At 37.5% G+C, this 15,178-nt stretch overlaps 1 protein-coding gene across 1 annotated transcript in view; it reads left to right on the top strand.

Moving 5' to 3' along the window:
• The window catches only part of GRID2 (glutamate ionotropic receptor delta type subunit 2), a 777,731-nt gene that overhangs the window by 492,575 nt on the left and 269,978 nt on the right, over positions 1 to 15,178 (top strand). The window contains exon 8 of the mRNA XM_084517560.1: positions 2,424 to 2,629. Within this exon, the coding sequence (XP_084373686.1) occupies positions 2,424 to 2,629 (206 nt within the window). The remainder of the gene's footprint in view (positions 1 to 2,423; positions 2,630 to 15,178) is intronic.

Consider the following 15,178-nt stretch of genomic DNA (forward strand, 5'->3'; position numbering starts at 1 on the left):
ATTGACTAAGGTTGGAAAAAAGGAAAGCTTGCCTTTAGTTTTAGTAGAGTTCTTCCAGCAGTCAGCACAGAGACTTCTAGCTCGGGTATTTTCAGCTTTTCCCCACAGGCTAATCATGTCTGGGTGTCGGAGTGTTGCTGTTAGAGTCCTCAGACCATGTAGGGTTCATCTGCCATGATCGCTGGCCAGGCCTTAGCTGCTCTGCTCTTGTACTTTCCCAGTCACATTTTCCATGCTAAATCCACATGTGATACCTCTCTAATCTCTGCAGGGGTGTCTCACACAGTTTTTTCTGCCGTGTTGTGGATGCTTTGCTGGGGGCAAGGAGGGGGGGCACACATCATCCTCCCCTGCAGCCCAGACCTTTTGTGAATCCACAGGACTGCCACAGAGCAGCTGAGCTCTGGGAGTACTGCTGCCTCAAAGGCTAGGGGAGGCTCCTGGGGTCTAGGCAGCTTTTGGGGAATGTATTTAAAAGGTTTTCTCACAATATTTTTCTCAAAAGGGCTGATTTTCATTATTTCTTCTAGTCTTAAAATGGACTTTGGTCCCTCTAAAGGCCATTGCCTGTCAGTGTACTCCTATGAGAATGTAGTAACTGCAGTCCTGATAAAATAAAACAACAGCAATGTGCTCTGCTATTCTCTGTGGTTTGTCATGGGGTTGCCCTGAGCTGTTATCACAATGTGCCAGCACAGTATCACTTTTAGCTCCTGCAAAATAGGCCGCCCTAAGGGTCATCTGAGAGCCCTTTCCTGCTTGAGCTTGTGGCTGTTTGTGTAACATCTCTTCTGAGGCTCACAGTCTGCCATGTTCAGGCATCCCCCCAGTCTGCTGTGATTTTCCAAGCTTTTGCAGCCCTCCCATATCATATGAGAACTGCATCTATAGAGTTCACCGTAGCATGAATGTTTTTTAGGTTCCCCATTCCATAATATGATTAAATCAACAAGGGAGTGCGAGAAGAAGATAGGAGAAGGAGGAAAGACCTCAGAGTAAGCAAGCACTTGAGAAAATCTAGTTGGAAGCCTTCTCAGATACTAGATGTTTCCTGAAGAAAGAGGTGTGCTCAGTCCATGGCCTCAGGTGTGACTGTTCCCTGGAAAGTGAGTGATCCAGACAAGGCGCTGTTAGAGCACTATGGTTGTAGGAGGGAGGCAGAGCAGAGACTGCAGTCCTCCAGGAATGGATCGAATACCATGCCCCTAATGCCTGTGCCCAACAATATCTGTTATGTTGTCTCTCAGGCTGCATCTTGTTCCTCTAAATGGGATCAGGTTGGTCTGTAGGAGGCTGGTGCACAGGGAGGGAAGGATGTTCTGCTGTGTCCTCAGGGAGAGCAGGTCTGAGTGACTGCACATCAGGGAGCTGGTGGCTTGGTTACATAAAAAAGATTTAGAAACTGCAGTGCTGAATGTGGGTCAGAAAGGGAGGACTCAGGATTTCCCTGAGGCCCAGGAGATCCTGCTCTGACTTGGGAAGTCATCGAGAGATTTTAAATTGGAAGATTTTTACTTCAATAAAGTTTTTACTTCAATAAAGCCATTCAAAAGAGGGGGAAAACAAAAACTACCCCTTTTCACTCTTAGCTATGAAATTCAGTAATGGAAAAGGCTTCAGCCAGCCTGAGGGTAACATCTCAGTGTGAGAGCACCCAGCGATTTCTGTCCAGGGAACACTAAAGATATTGCGAGGTGGTGGTGGTGAAAATTCTTAGTGTTTTGTGGCCCAGATCTTTCTGACTCACTTTTAAAGAAGGATTTACTTGGCATGAGCCAGAAGGCTCCATTAGAGCAGTAAGCTATGGAAGACTTAAATTCAGCCAGTGGTGGCAGCATCAGAGTAGAGCAGGCAGTACCATTGCAACTGTCTGGCTTTTGTTTTTCAAGGAAATAAACAACTGTGCAATTTAGAACAATGTTAAGACTTTTTAATGAGCTTCACTTAGTTGAAGCTACGTAGTGTTGCTGTGGGTAACATAATTTTGAGTCCAGCAACAAAAAGAATCTACTTCTTCCCCTTCTCCCACTTCTAAGTGTCTCTGACGACCCTTAGTCAGAGGAAGCACTATAAGTTGCAGTCCACTTCACTGCTACTTACGGATTTTAGCATGAAAGTCCTTTATGAAACTAAAATGATGATTGACTGAGCAAATTAGGAAAGTTGCTAGAAATATGTATTGGTTTGATTTTTAGTGGTTTTTTGGACTGGAGCAGGTGTGTAGCCATTGTTTCTTGTGTTTTAGTACTATAAAAAATGCCACAAACATAGCTCAGGGAAGAGCTCCAATGAATTTGAAGTTAAAGCCCAGAGGGGTCTACCTGATACTGAACAAAACATTTTTGTGAGAGAAGCTGAATGGCTTTCTGTGTCTTTTATTCCACTTACCAATTAACATCTTGCTTGGCTTTTGATTTTCCTAGATATCCGTGGAATACAAGAGTTTTTGGACAAAGTATCTCAGCAGGGAATGGATGTAGCATTGCAGAAAGTAGAAAACAACATCAATAAAATGATCACAGGGCTCTTTTCCACTATGCGAATAGAAGAACTGAACCGCTACCGGGACACTCTGAGACGGGCTATTCTTGTGATGAACCCCTCCACAGCCAAGTCATTCATAACAGAGGTATGTGTTCAGCAGTGGTAACTTCTCACTCGGTTTATAAAGTCAGCAACCATTTGTCAAAGGGTTCAGTTTATTTGTATTTATTTATTTTTAAATGTTTAAATATCCTCTCTTTTAGATAATCATTTATGGGTATTTTTTTATGCCCGTAAATGTGCCTACAAAGCAATATAACTACATTCTGCATGAACAAAAGCAGTTAGGAAATACACAGAAGAATTAGCCCTTCAACTCCTTTTTTCAAGCTCATTGATATTGCACTGCTATTTCCTTGCTCTTTGCATCCATTGCTTTAAAAAAAAAAAAAAAAAAAAAAAAAAAGCCAACTTTACAGCTGATGGTTTTATAGCTTATAGTTTTATAATCTTTTAGTTACTTAGCATATGCATCCATGGATAAAATCTGTTTACTTGACAGGCACTTTATCTTTTATAAAAAATAATGTTTGATAATAATCTGTTATTTACAACTGAGTAGTAGTCAGGTAGTGGAATGCACGAAGGATTGGATCTGACTGAGGAATGTTAGACGATAAACTAATGTTCTTCTTACATATTTAAACAAAAATTGCAGGCAGCATGCACAGTTCTCAAAAATCTCATCATGGTTTAGAGATAGAAGACTTGTGCAGAGCATTTGGCTATGACTTGCATAATTTATCTTTTAAATGTGTGGCATAGTTCTCTTTAAACAACACCAATATTTCTCCTGTTAATTTTATTTTATTTTACTTTTTAATGTGTGTTGACATTCAACCTGTGGTTAAAAGTACCTTTTTTTTTTTTTTTTTTTTTTTTTTTTTTTTTGGTCCACTGAAATATACTTTCTCTCTACAATAATTTCCTTAGGATATATTTTTAACTTCTTTTTATTATTTTTATTCTTTTTTATTATTTTTCAACTTTTGTGTTATGTAGGTCTTCAGAAATTCAGGCTCAAAAACTGTGTGTATGTAATCTCAATTAAGAGACTTTTAAGAATATTACTTAGAAAAGTTTTTAGGGGATAGGTTTGATTTTTTTTTTTTTTTTTTTTTTTTGGCTAGGCATTCTGCTGTCCTCGTTACACACTCAAGCTTGCTAATTTTGAATAATGAGTGTTTGCTGCACTATCCAAATGTTTGCCATGCCTTATAAAATGTAAACAATTTGTGTGAATGTTATAGATTGTTCTGTGCTGTTTTTATCATCCAAGTCACAGATGTCTTATTTTTCAACAAGTGGCATTGTTAGATAGTTCATACTTCAACCTGAAAGCAGAAGGATTCAGGTCTCTAACTACAATACACGTAATTCAATGAGGCAAAACTCCTATGTTGTTCATAAAGGAAAACGCTTTAAAATTAAAGAAAATATATTTGCTTTAGCATCATTTATTTTTACAAACAGAAGCGTAGTAAGAAAGTTATTGTCATATTTTGAGGTTGCAGGCACTGAGCTTTTAAAATATTAAAAAAAATAAATAAAAACTGTACAACTAAAACAATGTCCAATATTGCCAAGAATGTAAGCAATTTCTTTTAGAGTTCTCACTTTGGCATTGGCTTCTAAAATAAAGTAAGACTGTGATTTCTCCTTTCCTGGCATGACTGTCAGGAAAGGTCATTGTCTTCTTTTGTGAGTAAGGTTCAAACAGAGAGTCTCGTATCAGATGCTACATTACAGGTTTTGCCAGCAAGTATTTGGGGTATGACATGTGACTGGTAAAACTGGCAGTGAAAGCCTCTCAGTAGGAGGAGTTACACAAATGGAAGGGCATTACTGCCTATACTTTGTGTCTCTTGGTGTGGGGGATCAAACTGTACTTCCCAACAGCTGCATCCCCAAATCAGTGCCTGTGCAAGAAGAAATTAGCTGGGATAGCTTTGCCAAAGGATAGTCAAAATCTGTTAATTTGCAGTTGAAGGAGAAGCTGTACCTTCTGGACAAAGAAGTGATGAACCATATGGATGGCCAATGGGTTAAGACTTGCCTTCCTACACAACCCAAGTGTGGACATGCTTATTCCAAAGACTGTGCCTTGTGCCTGATCAGTCTAACCTTGTAATTCAGCTTAACGTAATGGAATTAGAACACAAAACATATGGAGTTAATAAGAAACAAATGCACATGTAGACAAGAGTTCTGTTTCATTTTGTTTAAAAATATATTATGGCTTCTCTGCCCAGGAGATGCATTTAAGTTGCCTAGTCAGATGTCAGCCTCTCTCCCTAGGCATCACATAGTCTCTGCTTCTCAGTCCCTTCTTCTTGGACGACTGAATTTGGCTGAACCCCCTCATTGTTTAGCTGAGAAGAGGGTTCATTCACTCTGCAACAGCTGTAGTAAGCGTGGGCTTGATTACTATGCAAGTAACAACTTTTCCAGGGTAAATAGACAGAAGCTTGTGTAAATAGGCAGTCTGCAAATCAGAGATTCCTTGTGGTAGAATTTATCTTTGCTCTGACTCACTGAAATATTTATTTTTAAATAAGAGCGTGCTGGGTTTGAGCTTTCTATTTTGTTTTGTTGGTATTTTGCTTGTTTGATTTAAGAAGCGTTGCCTTTTGTGTTGGGTTTTAGCTGATCCCTTCTTTCTCTCCAGCTTTTTTATCTCTGGAGCTTGCAGAGATGAGATCTATGCTAGTATACACAAGAAAATGGAGACTAGGATGTAAACAGACTGTTCTGACCATGGAGATAAAAATAAAAAAAATAATAATAAAAAAAAAAAAAAAGTTGCATATTAATTTGTCCTCTGTGGGGCATGAAAAGGCAGGGACACTTGGGAAGTGGAGAGGTTTCTCTCGCCTTTTTGGCTGTAGGATTAATATAAAGAGAGAGGGAGAGACCAGCCAAATTCTCTAATGTCATTCATTGCTTTGAGCCCAGAGGATGGAGATAAATTCCGCTTAAACAGGGATATTTGTGGGGCTACAGACAGGGGATGCATGGAGCTAGCAGTGATTGGGACTACTCCCCAGAAGAGTTTATGGAAGGATATGAAAAAGTCCTATGCCAGGGATCTAGCAGTGACTTGTTCTGTTTTCAGTAGGGTAAGGTATTTCTGTACCCACAAATAATCATCTAGGTCCCATACATGAAGCAAAATACTCCCATCCAGACTTATTATTACTGGAAAGCACCTGACAACCAACCCTTTAATATAGGAATTGTTATGCTACAGTAATGCTGGTGACTGACGTGAACAGTATGCTGCTTGTTTGCTTTTTATTTATTTATTTAGCATGTGTTCTTCTGAACTTCCAGGATGTGAAAAGCTATATGGGGGAAGAGGAAAATAAATAGGATGCAAGCTCAGCAAATGGGCAAAAGTCCAGGGTTAGGTGTTAGAAGAAAAGATGGAAAAATCACCTGATGCTTTAGCAAAAGAGCAGGAACTCTGGGACAAGAAAAATTCTGTCCCCATGCCCGCCTTGGTGGGAAGGCATTTCAAAACCATTAGGAAAGGGGAGAGGGAAACCACCCTCATGTTGAGCCTGCTTTCCCAATCGAGGACCATGTGTGAGAAGGGCAGTGACCTCTTTCAGAAACAGGTGAGAACACTTCGAAACTTCTTGTCATGCAAGTGAAGTAGTATGCAAGTGAAAGACAAAAATGAGTCTTTATAGAGCAAATATCATTTTAAGATGAGTTGTTACTGAACCTTCTCTGTGTTATTTTTTCTAATGGTTACTGTGAATAGCACAAGTAGTAACACTTATTCTGTGAAATTACATTGTTTCTTGTGGCAACTGTCCTGCTTTTTATTATGTCATCTGTTGGAAATAATAGGAAATTTAACCTTAAGTGTTTCAAAAAATAAAGCTTTTTTTATGTAGTGACATGGTTTTACCAGATTTCAGCTTCAGATCTGATCGTGCTGCAAATCAGATCTCTTAGATCAAAGATGGGGATTTGCTTTAGTGTTACATAGCTCTCTAAGCAGGCTTATTTCTTTAAGCAAGTCATGTACTGTGAATTAAGAGAGTCTATTCAACTTCTTATCCACAAGGTTTATTCAGCCTTTGTGTCCAAGGTCCATGGACCTCTTCCTCTTTTTTTTTTTTTTAATAATTTTCTGCGATGCTGTTCGCATCGAGTTTTACATGTTACTTCAGTGTCTGTCTGTGTTTTGTTCTATTTATTAATAAAGAAAAAATAGAGAAAAATGTGATATATAGTTAAGAGATAAAGGGAATTCAGTTGAAAATAGAAGATAAGGATCAGAGTGGTGAATCTCGATGCTACTTCCACTGAAATCTGTTGCCAAGTTTTGGTGGGTTTCTGTGGGAGCAAATAGTAATGTTGTTTGTTCAGTCATGAATGGATTACATACATCAAAGAACATGGAAGACTCCGGATAAATATCAAGTATGTATAACCAGCTCTGGAGAAGGCAATATCATCTAGGGCATTCTTTAATTGCATGTGCTAGGTGGTACCCTGCTTCTATTTGTGGCACAGCTGAACTTGTAGATCAGCTGTTAGCTCCTGTTTGCCATGGATGCCTCTGTAAAATCTTGTAAATCTGAGCCCCTGATCTTCTGACAGGACTTCAGTTTTGCTAGAAGAGATGATCTTCAGAGGCTAAAACCAAATCTTACAAAGTCAGTGACTATGTTTTCTGCTATACTTTTCTTGTAAGTAAGCTGAATGCTCTATTATTTAAGGGTCTCTTTCTCAACAGTTTGTGTTGTTTTTGTTTTTGTTTTTTTCAAAGTGTGTTTGAGTTTCCTAGACCAGCACTCTCCTCAAGAGCACTTGCTTTTTTGAGAGTCCATTCTCTATGTCGCAGCTTGTGGTGAAAAAAAAAATCCCATTCAGCATGCCCCACTGTAATTTGCTATTACTCACAATCTAATTAAATATGTTCCTTTTTGTTGTTGTTGTTTTGTTCTTTCTATAGTATTAAACACAGAATATATAGCTGCAAACTGAGCTAGAGGCTTAAAGGATTTTTTTAGTTCTCACGATCTTCCAAATCCCTTTACTGTTCAGTATGCTGAACATGTCGCAACTTTCATCCTTTAAATGTAGCAGAAGATTCTTATGTGACTTTTTTTTTTTTTTTTTTTAACCTGCAAGAAGGGAAGCAGGGGTCCTTGAGGTTTCCAGATTTTCATCTTTCAGTTAAAATCTGAGCAAATCTTGGATTTACTCTTCAGTCCAATTTCCCAACTTTTTCTGCTTCTGTAGCCTTTACTATAGGCCATTCTGCTGATGAATGATGAGATGTGAAAGCATCCGTCATTTTCCAACTCTTGATGAATGGAGTGATGTTGATATAGCTTTTCTATGCACCTGCTTGCCATAGGCACAAGTTCAAAGATGAGACATTTTAGTCATAGGCAAATGAGAGAGGAAGGATTTTCAGTGCTGAAATAAGTTAGCTTCAAAGGGATTTGTATCACATGCATCATCACCATGACCATAACCTGAAGCAATCCGTTCTGTTTCTGTATTTTCAGTAAAGCATCAGGAGGAGAGTGAAATTAAGGTTCACAGTGTAGTGATAGGATACTTGAGGGCAGCATGCAGCTCTTGCTGTACTTAATATGGTTTATTTTACTACCTAAAATGAAGAGAAAACATCAAGGGAAATCTATTCCAACACAGAGTGTCTAGATCTGCCTTAAAGAATAACATGGAGCAGGCAGCCATCTACAGGTCCTTTGCACTGATAAGGATTTTAGAACTAGGGCTTTACCTTTGCTGTTCCAGAGAAGCAAGGTAGTGGATCAGTAGGGTAGAGCACAGCTTGTACGTTTGGGTTGGCTGCATGTTGGTCCTGTTTCTTAATTAGAATTGATAATCAGAGCAGCTAGGGAGAACCAGAATACAGGCTTGCTTATCTTGCAACCAGCTATGCCTCCCATGTTTATGTGATGTGAAAAGTGAGACAAAAGCCTGCCTGATGTTATAAGTCTAATGGCGCCAGTATACCATAGTTATCTATTCTCTGTAAGCTTTCTGTGCTTCTGATGGTACAAAGAGAGCCTCAATGAAGGGTCTGTCCAAAAAAACAAAACAAACAAAAAAAAAAAACAACACAACAACAACAACAACAAAAAAAACACAAACTAACTGGAGCATTTGTTTATTTTACGATGAATCACAGCACAGTCGAGGTTGGAAGGGGCCTCTGGGATCACCTTGTCCAACAACCCTGCTTATTTCTGCATTTATCTTCTTTCTGGATTTTCTTTTCATTTTTTAGTGTTTATTGTGACATTATGTGTGGTGGTGTTTAATGACATGATATTTATTATAGATTAATATTGATGTGATGCTGGTTTCTATCCTATGCCAGAGGATAGCAAAGTTGCAAGATCTGAATCAGGTCTACCTCTTTGTCAACAGCAAAACATGTAGTTTATTATTTTGTTTCTAAAAGCAGAACTTATTTTGTTAATAATTCAAAAAGTACATTCATTATATACATGTATACTTAACAATGTGCATGACTGTAATTGTTCTGTGTCTTGTTATGGATACAAATATTTACACTATTGTCGTTTTAGTAGTTACACAATAAAATGCCTCATCCCTCAGTATTGTAAAACAAGAAAAATTCCCTGCTGGATGTAAACTTTGACCAGTACTCTCGATTTGAACCTTTCTACTTGAAATTTTAGAACCAACTTATGATCTAAATCTCTTCATCTATCCTTAATTCTCCTTCTATCCCAAACTGTAAGTTTCAGTCCAGATTCATGAGTCTTGGTACATTACAATTCACGAGTCTAGTTTGATTACAATGTCGTAAGTAATTTATTGCAAACGTTGAGAAAACCTATAGTTAAACTGCTAGTGATTTCATCTGACAAAAAAAAAAAAAAGAAAAAAGAAAAACTTTTGCATTTAAATACTGAGTAGAAGATGTAAGATGCACTTTATGAGCAACTTGTTTGCTGTTGTGAAGACAACTGTTTGGTTATGCGTTCCTATAAATTTCTTTCTGTTAATGTAGATGGCAGTTAATGACTTGCTCATTGCCATTCTCTTCTTTGGGACCTTGCTTGTTGCTGGGTGTGCTGTTCTCTTGACTAAAATAAATAATTGAGAGGATGAGCTCCCATCATTTTTAAAGATCTAGTAACTAATAACTTTTTTTTCTGTTTGGGTTGGCTCTTATTTCTCCTGCTTTCTTAAATTGCTATCACGGTTGATTATATTCTGCTTTTATTATAGCAGAGATTTTAATTGGATCTGATAGTCTTGGTTACTGCTTATCCTTCCTCCCTGCTTTTATAGCTTCACTATAAACACCTCTGTTGTGTTCCTCCTGAGACAAATGTCTTGCCATGGAGAGCAAATTGCTTCAACCAGCCAAACAGAATTATATTTAAAATACATAAATAAATAAATAAAGCTATAAAACACATTAATGAAACAATGTAACAAAGCTATTATATGCACATTGATGGAGACAGTCAGTATATTAAAGTATGTTATTTTCCATGGAGCTGAATGTGGCTGTCTGATTCATGGGGGTGTTATAAAAAGCCCTCTCTGAGCATCTGCAAAACTAATATGTAGTTGACGGCCACAGGTTGAGCGCCTTTTTGAAGTAAAATGACAGCTAGAGAGGATTAACTTAAAGGGGTGATAAGATTTGACAAAACTATTTCTAATCCAATTCTTCCTCCAAAGTCATGTAGCCTGAGTGGCAGAGCTGCTCTGCCTCCTTCCTTTTCACCAGTAAATGGAGACACAGCCAGTGCATTAGCCTACCTAGGCTGCCTTGAAATATAACTAATTTCCAAGTTACAAGAAAATTCAGTGTTGAATGTTTCTAACCCTGAAGCACAATTGACTCATAATCAATTAATATCTAAATTATTTTGTCCATCTGTTAGACTGAATTGAGGAGAACTAATAGCTATTAGTTCTTCCATTTTAAACGCTTTCCCTGTGGTAATGATGAAATTATGCCATTACTTTGTTCTAAAGAAAAAAAAAAAAAACACCCACCCCTATTCTAGTGTTAGCTTATAAATTACTTACGATATTTAGCTGAGAAGGATCTACCACATTTTAACTTTTTTTCAAAATGCATGTTGTATTTTTGATCTGGTTCTAGTATTTTTTGCCATGTATTCATCAGCAAATTTGCAATAATTTAAATTCTTTAAAATTTGGTGAACCAAATTGGATAATTATCTGCAAATAGATTATCAGTACATTAATAAAAAAAAAAAAAAAAGGTTAGTTACATCACTAGAAACAACTGCCATAAGAATGGGAACCTCAAGATTGAGCATGTTTTTGTGGATGCTTCATAATCAGCAATGATATTTTTAAACACTGTTAGTAAGATAATTTATGCTAGTTTGGAAGTACTTAGCAGAGAGTAGCTGACTTTGGTCTCCACAGAGCTTAAGATGTGGACTGTTGCTATCAAGAGCTGATTTCTGTATTAAGCAATACTAATTTTTCAACTCCCAACATCATACTTCCCTACTTGGGACTTGTATTATTTAGCTCATTTATAAATGATTTCAAAAGATTTGTTTTTGTCCAGGATATTCTATTTTCAAATGGAAAATAAATTAATGGTTGTGATTGATCTCAAAATTTCCATAAATGAAAATAACAGCTGTTTCTGCTGATTGTAAGAGTAGATGCAAAAAATATGATTTTAATTTTGTAAAAACATGCTATCTACTGGTTTCCTTTGCCATCCACTCATCTTTTAATAAGAGCCCAGTGCTTCCTTGGAGGGTTCACTCATTTTATCTCCACTTACGAGTGACTAGGCAGCCAGCACTACTGAAGCTGTTGATAAACCCAAATTCTGCAGAGAAAAAGCATAGACTACTCTATGAAAAAAAAAAAAAAAAAAAAAAAAAAAAGTACTTTAAGTATTAATTACAAAAAAGCTAATTACACAAGTACTAAAGTTTGTTCATGTCAGATTACCCAGCTATGGGATGTTGGTAACCTTTTCTTAGACCAGATTATCTGGTGTAAGTTGCCAGAAAATTTGTCCTGATAAATACAAGAAAACAGGGTAATATGAAACAGTAAGTAGATGGTGCATCCCATAGTGTTACTTCTTCAGGATCCTCTATAATAGCACTTGCCACAAAGCTGCTCAGTGCCCTTCTTTGGGATTTTGACTGCACCCTTTTGCTCCTGGCATATTCAGTAGTGACCCATTAGTTAGCTCTGGCAGTGGCTGCGATACATGGTAACTGTTGAACCTGAATGTTGAAGCGTTCAATTTTCTCAAACTGTGTGAAGGAAAGAGATACCATGCTCCGGACTCTGTTAGATCTTGAAAGGTATTCTTGAGAACCACATGAGATTTGCTGGGGAAGGGAACCTGTGTTTATCTTAAAATGGATACATATCCATCCATACGTAAGAAAGTTCATATAATTCAGAGCAAATAAGGCATGGGAAGCAGCAGGAGTTCAGGCTGTCAGCAAAAATTAATTTAAGCATCAGTGACTGGACATGAAAACACAGGGAGAAAGAAAAAGAGAAAATGGAAGTCTGCTATGTGATGCTATTACCCTGCTGTGTTAAATGAGGAAAGAGATCCGTTTTGTCTGGTCTTTTGTGTTTAACCTGGCTTCTAAGCTGGCATTGCTGAAGATTTGCACAGCCACAAATTCAGAAGAGATTAAATGAAGTGACTGATTTTTTTGTCAGCTTTCTTTACAAGTTGGTAAATAAAGTATTCTTAAAGAACAGTTCACATACAGTATTCATTTAGTTATAGAGGCGCGAGGGCAGGAGCTTCTTTTAATTCCTCCTAAGACAGTTGCAGAGTGCATTGAACAAGAAACTGTGGAGATGTAGAGGAGGGAATGGAGAATGGGAAGAGGTAATTCGAACAAACTTTCTCAAATTTCAGTCAAACCAGTGCTGGAAGCAGCTTCCCACAAACTCTGATTTAAGCAGAGAAATTCGAAAATAAAGTACTTGGCATTTTGGGATACTCTGAAAAATGGAAATTTTTCACATATGATACCTTTAAAACAGTTCATATTTGAATCGCTTGGAAATGTATGAACAAAGAGAGATAATGTGTCCTGAGAACCCTTGTGGCTTTGAAAAGTAGATATGTATTTCTTAAATAAACACTTTAATATAGAAATTTTCTGCCCTCAGAATAGAGAGGCTGCTGGGTCTACAAAATTGCTGGTTCGTGGACAGCTCTTCAGGTGGGGCTCATAATATCTCCAGCATTTGCAACCGGCAGCATGGTACAGATGTATTTTGTGGATGCCTTAGGGTACTTTGGGTTACAACTTCTCCAGGTGCTTCAACATTCTGTCAAGGGCAGAATGTCACTGTCTGTCTCTTTAGCTGATCATATTGATGTTGAGCTCTTTCTTTAAATCTGAGTGGTACAGTAGTTCCTAGTCCACTTCAAAGAGTGATTTAATGTTTCAGTCTGGCCATAAACCATTCTGTGGTTTATAAAATACCTGAGTCATCTCGGCATTCTTGATGAAGATCTGTTTCTCTGATTGCTCTGAGATGGTTTGGTCTCATCTGAGGTTCGATTGTAGTCTGGAGGGTAGGTAGTGCATGCTCAGGTGTTTCTCATTGTGGTTATCTGTCAGACTCTAAATTGGGCAACTTTGAAGAAGTACTGTGTGATAACCATCAGCCAGGTTTGAACTGAGCAATTTATATCTGAGCACATTGGCTAGTGTTGGAAAAGCCAAGTAGCAGGTCCAGCCCATATTCTACAAATCAGCACACAGAAAAGCTTGCAAAACACACTTACCAGCTGTGCACTTCAAATGTGTAAATTGCAACACACTTCATGTCTCCTGTGAACTTGAATTCTGTGGGGCATCCTCATGATAGCAAGTTAAATGTGGATCTGATTTGTGCTTCTTCGATTTTTATTTTTGGCAACAGTTTGCCTTAATTCTAGGGAGTGCAAATTAATAATTACAAAATAGAATCATGTATTATTTATATTCTGTTTTACATATATTCCTCTAACATGCATAAGCCAAGAAGTGTGCTTGTAGTGCAGAAATCACACCATCAGTACATTACTGTTGGAATCAGTATTTAGGGAATCAAGTTTGTGGTTTCAGTTCTGTAAATGAGTTAAATGTTGGAAACACTTCATTGATTTTAATGGCTGAGATCCTGACTGAAGCCAGCTAGGTTTTTTATTTTTTTTTTTTTTCCATAAAAATAAAAAATGAAGTTTTTTATGGTCTGTGCTTCCAAGACAGTTGGGCAGACTACCTGAGACTTTGGCCCTGAAAAGTCTTTCACAGAACTTCAAAACTTTTGGGTTTCATTCCAAGCTGGAATAAAACCAGTCTTTTAAATATCTACACCCTCTGCAGAGTTGTGTGACCTTTTTTTCATGCTGTTCTCCTTCAGACTTGCTTTTAATTTTACTTCCAAGCCAAGTGCTTTGCATTTCAGTTTGGCTTATTATGGTCATGGGTCTTTCATTACTGAGAGAACATTACTGTCTTTAATATTAAAGCATTTGTGTTAGGGAATTATTGCCAAGTGCTAAGTTTGGGATGAAAGTACTTTTTCCTTGTCCATTTCGTCAATTTTCGTTTTCATCTTGTTTAGATGGGGGTTGCGAGCTTGCCATTAGTGAGCATCCTAATTAGGCTTGCAACGGTGAACCCACGCAGACTGTCAAACCAGTGTTCAAAGAGGATGCAGAAAGCTAAGTGCTGTCATCAAATTAGTTGACTGACTTATGCAGGCTAAGGTACAGCTGGATCCACCACATACACATTGAATAAGAGAGGAGGCAGAGTAGAATGAGAGATCCCATGATATATGACCAGTTTCCCAATGCCGCTGTCTGATCATACATCACACTCATCATGTGCAAAGAGAAACCGCTCAGATTGTATTCCCCAACTTTGCCATTTCCCAAAAAGTTGAACCATGAGACCCTTGGTCATATCAAAGACCACCAAAAGAGCTAAAAAATCAGATCATCATCTGACTTCTGCCCATTATCAGAAGGAAATGATCAACTGAAGAAATAAACATGAAAATGCCTGTTCAGGTCTGAGATCTAAATCTAGGAGGAAGGAAAATGTAATTTCTTATTTTTCCACAAAAGCTTGCATATAGTATGTGTATGTATATGTACCAATAGTACAGAATTGCAGCGAAAGAACTAGGAAAGGAATATGTCAGTTTTGATAACTTACGGATGCTCTTATTTGTGTTAAATTTTTTTGTAGTCTGAACATCTGAAAGAGATAAGTGAAGATTTATTTCCAGAAAGCAGTATTAAGAATATATGAAGTTAATTGAATTTTTATTTGAATCGAAACTTGAATTCAATATTGTCATTTCTGTTCACTATATTTGTTCTATCAAGCAGCCCAATCTGAGGTTTTGTAGTGTATTGTCTGTCTCTCTGTCAGTGTAGCAATATTCCCTGAGGTACAGTTGTTTAGTGTTTGCTCAAGGAACTTTTTTTATATTTGTGCAATACTAAAAATATGTATACATTCAAGGTATTTGATGCTTTTAATGTACGATACGATTAAAAAAAAAAAAAAAAAAAAAAAAAAAAAGGGGGGGGTTTGGGGGAATAAGAGAT

This window comes from Aythya ferina (genome assembly GCF_964211825.1).
Source record: "Aythya ferina genome assembly, chromosome: 4".
Taxonomy (NCBI): domain Eukaryota; kingdom Metazoa; phylum Chordata; class Aves; order Anseriformes; family Anatidae; genus Aythya; species Aythya ferina.